The 7572-nt window shown below is 40.1% G+C and overlaps 1 protein-coding gene across 1 annotated transcript; it reads left to right on the top strand.

The window, feature by feature from the left end:
• The first annotated feature begins 5137 nt into the window (after positions 1 to 5137).
• LOC133709222 (WUSCHEL-related homeobox 1-like) lies at positions 5138 to 6808 on the top strand. The gene is made up of 3 exons (XM_062134884.1): positions 5138 to 5327; positions 5862 to 6245; positions 6634 to 6808. The coding sequence occupies exons 1-3, from the start codon at positions 5138 to 5140 to the stop codon at positions 6765 to 6767; spliced, it is 708 nt and encodes a 235-aa protein (XP_061990868.1). The 3' UTR covers positions 6768 to 6808.
• The last annotated feature ends 764 nt before the right edge of the window (positions 6809 to 7572 follow it).

The following is a 7572-nucleotide window of genomic DNA, read 5'->3' on the forward strand; positions in this document are numbered from 1 at the left end:
ACGGTACCGGGAAATGGTCTAGAATTTTAGGTGAGAGTCGACTCAAATTCTTATAAATTCATAGATAAAAATTTTCATTTTTTTTTTATGTGAGATCTGTATTTTTAGCACGCCTCTTGCACGTATGGTGAATTCAAATTATATATGTGAATACATATATTTAGTGACGTAAAGTCCTTGTGGCCGTAAGACATGGACACGTGAAATAACCTACTATGATACAATCCCGTACCATGATAAAATAATTAGAGTTTCATGTTCAAAATCAATTGAGAATGAATGAAGCTTACCCAAAGCTTTATAAATTCATAGACGAAATTCTTATTTTTATGCGTAAGATCTATATATATATATATATGCGTGTGCAAAAGTCCAAACGTACTAATAAATAATAATAAGTAATAATTGATCAACCACTAAACAGCTTTCAGCGAAAATTCGGACCATCATCGTTTGTATTGTGGAGGGTGAAGTACTCGCTATAACCCCAAGCTTACTAGCTAGCTAGCTAGCAAGTTATGACAAAATAAAATGCATACGCAAACATCCTATATATATATATATATAGAAACCCAAACAATACGTTTATATCTGGTATAGTTTGCATGCATGATGCATTTATGCAGAGATTTCATTTCATATCATTTTCCTGTATAGACCTTTTCTTTTCTATTTATAAAACCGTATATTAATTCACCTCCACCCTACTTGATTTGTTGATCTTTGTTTAACATGTGTGCATGTGGAGTCTATCTGGTGTGTGTGCATATATATATATCATCTCAAAAGTTTTTTTTTTTTTTTTTAGGGAAAAGACAATAAGCTATATTAAGTGAAACTGAGGAGTACATGGAGCGATGCAAACACATTAAAGAAAATTAATAAAGCATAATAAGATGCACAAACACATCCATAATGAAGAAAAACAGTAAAGTATAACAAGATGCACAACTGCATCTAGAGGTAACCAGAACCTGACTTGATATCGAAAGGCATCGCTGCACTGCATATGTCACAAGAGCAATCTAAATGTAATAGTAACTGTAACAGGTAATATGATCACCTAGGAGAGGTGATTCACTCACCAGGAGTTCGAAAGTAATCGAGAGTGCCAAAAACTCAGACATTAGCAAACGAACTCCTACCATAACCAATACCAGATCAAAATGAGCAGCTGTCTCGAAGCCAATATCTGGATTTGAGTGCGACCAGAATCCCAAATCAAATCCAAATTCGTCATGAATCCAAAAACAAGTTTGTCAAAGCAAGTATGACAAAGGTCCAGGCTCAACTGAATCTGCTTTGGGCACCCCAACACTTGGACACCCTAGCATCAGCCCATCTCTGGACACCCTTCTTGATCCGCACCACCGCGCCGCTGACAAAGCCTGGCTGAGACCAGACGGAGAATCCCTCTACAACCCGAAGGCTCGACCACCGATCCTCCAACCAGCATCTAAAGAGCCTAATCGCAGTGCCACCAACACTACAACTAGGAGCCAAAAAACCGTCGGCGGAGAGGATCTGATCGTAGAGCAGCCATCCACCGCCAGAGCAACACTGTGGCACCTAGAAGCCAAATTGTTGTCATTGGAGAGGATCCAATCTTAGTGCTTCTTTCCTGCCTTCACCACTTAAGAGAACCGGGATCCCTTGTCTGGTTTGGGTCCACCAGACCACGGCATTGTCTTCCATTGCCATCATCGCTAAAATATATAGCAAAATTAACAGGGGCAAAACTCGTAGAGAGTGAATGCCATTGCCAAAACGACGAGATTAGAGTGCAACAACCGGATGGTTCGATGGGAGAGATCCACGAGTCCAGAGGACTCGCCAGCCAGGAACCATGAACGCCATCGTCGCAAGCCAAGGAAATTGGATGGTGAAACCCTAGGGTTGTCCTCCACAAAGAGGAGAGAGTGAGACCTCTCATTTTTAAGTAAAATTTAGTAAAACAAAAATTTTCCACAGACCAATTTGATTTGGTTCGGTTTCGAGTAAGTTGAAATCAAAATCAAAATCAAACCAAATTCATTTAGTACAGTAGTTTGTTATTGACTACAACCTTAACATGCTTATATTACATTTTCCAAGTGCCTTAAGGTTTAATTTCTTATACTTTTTTTTTTGAACAGGATATTGATTTCATCAGATTCAATAGCCATAATTATGGGCTAGAGTCTAACATGCACTTTTTTTTTTTTTTTTTTTTTTTAAAAAAAAAAAAAACCCACCCCATTCCCACCCTTGATGGGGCTCGAACTCCTGACTTCTTATATATGAGACCAAAGCCTTACCACCCCACCAAACACACACACCCCTCTTTGACTTTGACCAAAAGTGTGGGCCGCTTCCTCTTCCTTTTTTTTCTTTTTTTTTTTATTCTTATGCTAGCGCGTGGGCTTCCTCTTTTTTTTTTTCCTCCTTTTTTTCTTTTTTTGCCAGCACGTGGGTTTCCTCTTATTTTCTCTTTTTTTCCTTCTTCTGCTAGCACGACCGCTTACTCTTTCTTTCTTTGCTACCTTTGACTGAAAAACGTGGGCCGCTCCATTCCCCTTTTTTGTTTTTTCTCTTTATCTTCTGCCTTTGACCGAGAGCTCATTCTTCCTCCTTCTCTATTTTTTTTTTCTTCTTTTCACTGGCAAAGCAAGCGGGAGCTGCTGCTGCATCGGTGCTGAGGGTGCGCAAGTGAGCTGGGCATGACAGAGGCAAGGCTGTTGCTCATGCTAGGCTGGGCAGGTTGGTAATTGGGCTGGGCGAAAGTTGACTGGAGCGACGTGCAGGTGCAGCAAACTGGGCTGGCCGGTCCAATAACTTTATGGCCGGTTCTGGGAGTTATGATTCCGATTCCTGGAACCTAGAGTCAGGGCGCCGATGGTGACCAAATTTGACGGTAGAAGGCGGTCTGGAAGGTTGCGAACTGGGCAGGAAACTTTTTCTCTTCTGGGAGTCGGTTCAGTAATTTTCCTACCGGTTCCGGTGACTTCGCTGCCAGTTCTGGGCTCTTGAGATCGAAGGCTTCGAGGTGTAGCGGATGTTGCTAGGGTTTGAAGGCTACGATATTAGAGTTTCAGGGTTAGAGCTTCGTGCTGATAACGTGTTTAAGGAAATCAATATTTAGGAGAGAATTTGTTGTGCTTTCATTAATAATAGGGGTCTCTATATAGAGAGAATTACAAGCATAGAATCAGAGTTGACATGAAAACATAATCGTACAATGATTGAATATCTACAAATATCTTTGAGAATATCTTTAACATAAACCCTATTACAACTAGAGCAAGTTTACCTAGAGTTTGGGTCAGACACATATTCTGGATTTACTTGAACAATATGAAGATAATTCAAGAACTTTTTTTTTAACAAGGCATAAACAGAAGATAAAGCAAGATGAGACGGTACTGGTTTAGTTCTCGGCATGTGGTGTGAGGTAGACAAGCTCTGTGCAGTCATTTGGTTCGGCAAGGTTGGTCGACTCCAACCTTGGTGGTGTCAACGGCGATTGGTTCACAAGGCGCTATTTGATTGGAACGTGTAAGGAGCGGATCTCATGTGTCGTTAGCAGGAGCACGACATTATTGCAAGGTCCTCGAATCTTGTGAATTAGCGGCAGCATCTAAAGTGATGGCTAGTTGGGGTGGTCGACTTGACCTCCAGATTTGATGTCGGCGGTAGCAGCTTGTGCAGTGCCGTAAGCTGGTGGGGCTCCTACAAGCTTTCCTCTTGTTGGATTTTTTTTTTTGCCGGGGGGTGGGGTCGACCTCCGGATGCAGAGGCGGCGATGAGCACAACATCTGTGGCGATAGTGGTGCACTAAGCATGGTGTTGGGCTTGGGGGTCTAAGCCTGACTTTGGGCAGATTGGACCTAATTCATGGGCTTTCCGAGAAGGTGTCTTGCCACCTAAATGAGTTACTTAATGACCAATGCGAATGGGTGTAAGCTTCGCTGCTAAAACACATTCAGTGCTGACCACATTGAGAGACACAAAAGCGTAGGTAACGCCAGTTGGCGAAGCGTCGTTAAGCATCCATAGCAGTATGAAGAGAGAGGTCATGATGATATCATCTACGTTCGTATCGCTTGTGCTAACCTGGCCTCAGGCTTGGACCTTCTTGGGTATTTGGGTCAATGTATGGTCTTCAAGTGCCAATCTTTTCGGATTATGACTTTTGCGGGAGTTGGTAAATATGTGGAATATAACTAGCTTATTTTAATTGCCTTATGGATAATGGGTTGCTCCTATTTGTTTGCTAGGAACTAGCGTTTTGTTAATTGGTACCACAATCGCTTGCAGGCTAATAGGAGGATAGTCAATATTTTTTTTTTTCTTAGAAGACACGAAGTTGTTCTTTGTTTATTAGTTTGCTAAAAAAGTGAGCTCAAAATAGTTTTGTAATGAATAGCATTTGCTTGATGGAGTTTTCGGATTTTCTTGCTCGTTATCTTATTCAAGTACATAGTAAACTCTAACTAATGGTTATTAATTCGAATTATATCAATTTCTATTAAAAAAAGATAAAAAAAAAAAAGCAAGATATAATAATCTTATTCCTTGAGATTCTTTTATATAATAATCTTAGAATTTTCGTGATGAGGATATTAATATATGCAACATAGACCAAAACAACAATCTTCATAACGCAGTCATTGCAAAATTAATCGAAATAAATCTTGAATGGATTGATAAAGGCAATTTTTCCATAGTCCTAAATCTAGTTTGATTGAAACTTTAATCTTGAAATGTTATTTGAGGAATCCTTTCCATAGTTTAGACCCTAATGGCCGGCCTAATGAAGTTAAAAAAAAAAAAAGATCGAATATTTGAACAATTGAACTGCAGTGGAAAGGAAAAAGAGCGGGTGGCTTTTATTTTGTCCAGACAGGGTTTTGTTGAAAAGTAAATGCGCATATTTGTGAGGGTGGGAGCTGGTGATCGAGACCTGACAGGGTGGGTTTTGAAAAGAAACATCCTTGCTCTTTGGTGTCTCCGGAACTTGCCGTGACTATATATACACACACATATGCATGCATACTCGACTCTATCCATCCCCTTACCATCTTTGCTCATGATTCAAAACATTCCCTTGTCTAGTTAGACATCCTCGTTTGAATAACTATCAGTGATGTGGATGATGATGGGGTGTAGCAGCGGTGGTTGTAGAGACCCAAACATAAAGAATAATAGGGATCTGCCTGAGTACTCGATCAAAGCTGCAAATCATCAGCCCGCAGTACTACTCACTCCAAAGCTTAGCTCTACTTACAACATGACCCAAAACCCTTTGTTACCATTCAATCACCACCATCATCAGAGTGCGTACAGATGTATACACACATAATCGATCATATATATATATATATATACAGATCCTATTCAGAGCGAGGTCTCGCTCTGAAATTAAAGTGCGAGGTTGAAGTTTAGGGTTACTTTTCGGTCTCATATCCATATCTCGACCGTTCAGTTTTTAGGTACTAATGTATAGATTATTTTTGCAAAATTTCAGCCAAATTAATGATCTTTAAGGTATCTAACTCGCTTAAACCAATGGACGAACTGAATCTGTCCAACCTGAACCGTACTAGTTTTAAGGTAGTTATCAATGCCTTAACGACCATCAATTTGACTGAAATTTTGCAGAGATGATCTATACATTAGTACCTAAAAGCTAAACGGTCGAGATGTGGATATGAGACTGAAAAGTGACCCTAAACTCCAACCTCAGACTTTAATTTCAGAGCGAGGCCTCGCTCTGGATAGGATCTGTATATATATATATATGTATATATATATATATATATATATATGTCTGATTATTCTGTGGGTAGGTGATAATATGATCGATTTCATATGTTATGCAGTGGTTCCAGTGACGTTGCCTGAGCAAAGCAGAAGTAGCAGTGGTTTTTATAGTGATAAACAACCGGCATCTGCAGCTCCTTCGCGAAGTTCGCGATGGAATCCAACCCCGGAGCAGCTAATGGCCCTGGAAGAGCTGTATCGCTCTGGGATCAAGACACCGACGGCCCAACAAATCCGACAGGTGACTGCGCGGCTTCGAAACTATGGGAGGATTGAAGGCAAGAATGTATTCTACTGGTTTCAGAACCACCGAGCCAGGGAGAGGCAGAAGAGACGCCGTGAACTCATGTCCAAGTATCAGTCTGACTCTAAACAACAACAACAACAACAAACTTTGACTAACACCACAATTAGCAGTCTCCTGGACAAAGAATCTGCAGGAGGTACCAATGAATTAGCATCATTTTCTTATTAACATCCGTGCACTCTATGTGTTGCACACAAGGCTCCCCAAGAAATAGGCGGACTAGGGCTCAACACTAGTTGAGGCCACCTCCTTTAGGTCACCTACGGCTCAATAATAACTGTATACCATATTTTATATCTATGTTTTGAGGAGGGGAGAGCGAGAGACTCAATGATTTTGTTAATAATAATTAAGACCATTTAGTACAAATAATATAACTGTGCCTTGCACTCACCAGGCTAGTCAGCAAACACGTAGCTAAGAGCAGGCTAACCTAATTAATTGAACAGGCACTCGAGCACAAGGACTTGTAAATTAATTAACAGATCAGATTATCACAAGTTATGGAAATTGTCTACTTGCAGTTGACTTTGTTGGTCGTCTTGAAGTTGAGCAGCAGAATAAGCGGACACTACCAAAGTTCACTTTACTTTCTGATCAGGTAAACGTATACCCGTATATCGAACCAAAATCTCAAGAAAATATAGAAATGAATTGAAATGTGTGATATGGATATTTACTGTTTTAAACTACATATGTGCATGAGTTTCATTTGTTACTGTACGTCCTCAGGAATCATCTTCAGTACCGCAAGAGAGGATGATGAGCATGGTGAAAAGAAATTCCTCCAGGCAACTTGTGGAACAATCCGGTTCACCTGGACCGACCTCAGACACAAATGCGTCAGCTACATTAATTAACATAAAGCTCTTGGACTTTCATCACTATTACGATTACGATTACGGTATGATATTGACTACACCCAATATTTACAAAGACGAGCAAGAAGAAGAAAGTAGAGAAATTCAAACTCTGGAGCTCTTTCCACTTGAGAGCGATAATCTCAAGGATGCTAAGGATACGAAATTAAACCTATGAGCACAACCACATGGGCTTGTACAAACAGAGACACTACTGCAGATTTCATGGCATACCAATATTATCAGTTACTTTGAACAAATTAAGGATGCATATAACTAGGAATCTATATATTCATGTAATAATAAAAGTATGCATGCGTGTCTTCTCTTTGATGGAATAATGCATACGGCACATCTTTTTGATCGGGCCGGTTCTGTATTTGCTTCATTCCACTTTTGTTTCTTCTATCTGTTCAGACGCAGAGGAAGAGTAAGGTTGGCGTCCCTCTTCTTTAATTAGTTAGGTTTCTTTAGTTTGCTAGTGTACCCTTTCGATTTCTGTAAATAAAACTCCGATCCATCGTATTCTGGAGGTCCATCGAAAATGAAAGGTCAATACATATGCATAACTAGCAAGCTCTCATATCTCAAGATATCAAAATC

Source organism: Rosa rugosa, chromosome 5 (assembly GCF_958449725.1).
Source record: "Rosa rugosa chromosome 5, drRosRugo1.1, whole genome shotgun sequence".
Taxonomy (NCBI): Eukaryota; Viridiplantae; Streptophyta; class Magnoliopsida; order Rosales; family Rosaceae; genus Rosa; species Rosa rugosa.

Bases quoted from the DNA above. Each gene is read 5' to 3' on its own strand.
- LOC133709222 (XM_062134884.1), top strand. From the start codon at position 5,138: ATGGGGTGTAGCAGCGGTGGTTGTAGAGACCCAAACATAAAGAATAAT. The intron at 5,328-5,861 runs GTATACACACAT...TATGTTATGCAG, and splicing joins TCATCAGAGTGCGTACAGAT to TGGTTCCAGTGACGTTGCCT. The intron at 6,246-6,633 runs GTACCAATGAAT...GTCTACTTGCAG, and splicing joins GGACAAAGAATCTGCAGGAG to TTGACTTTGTTGGTCGTCTT.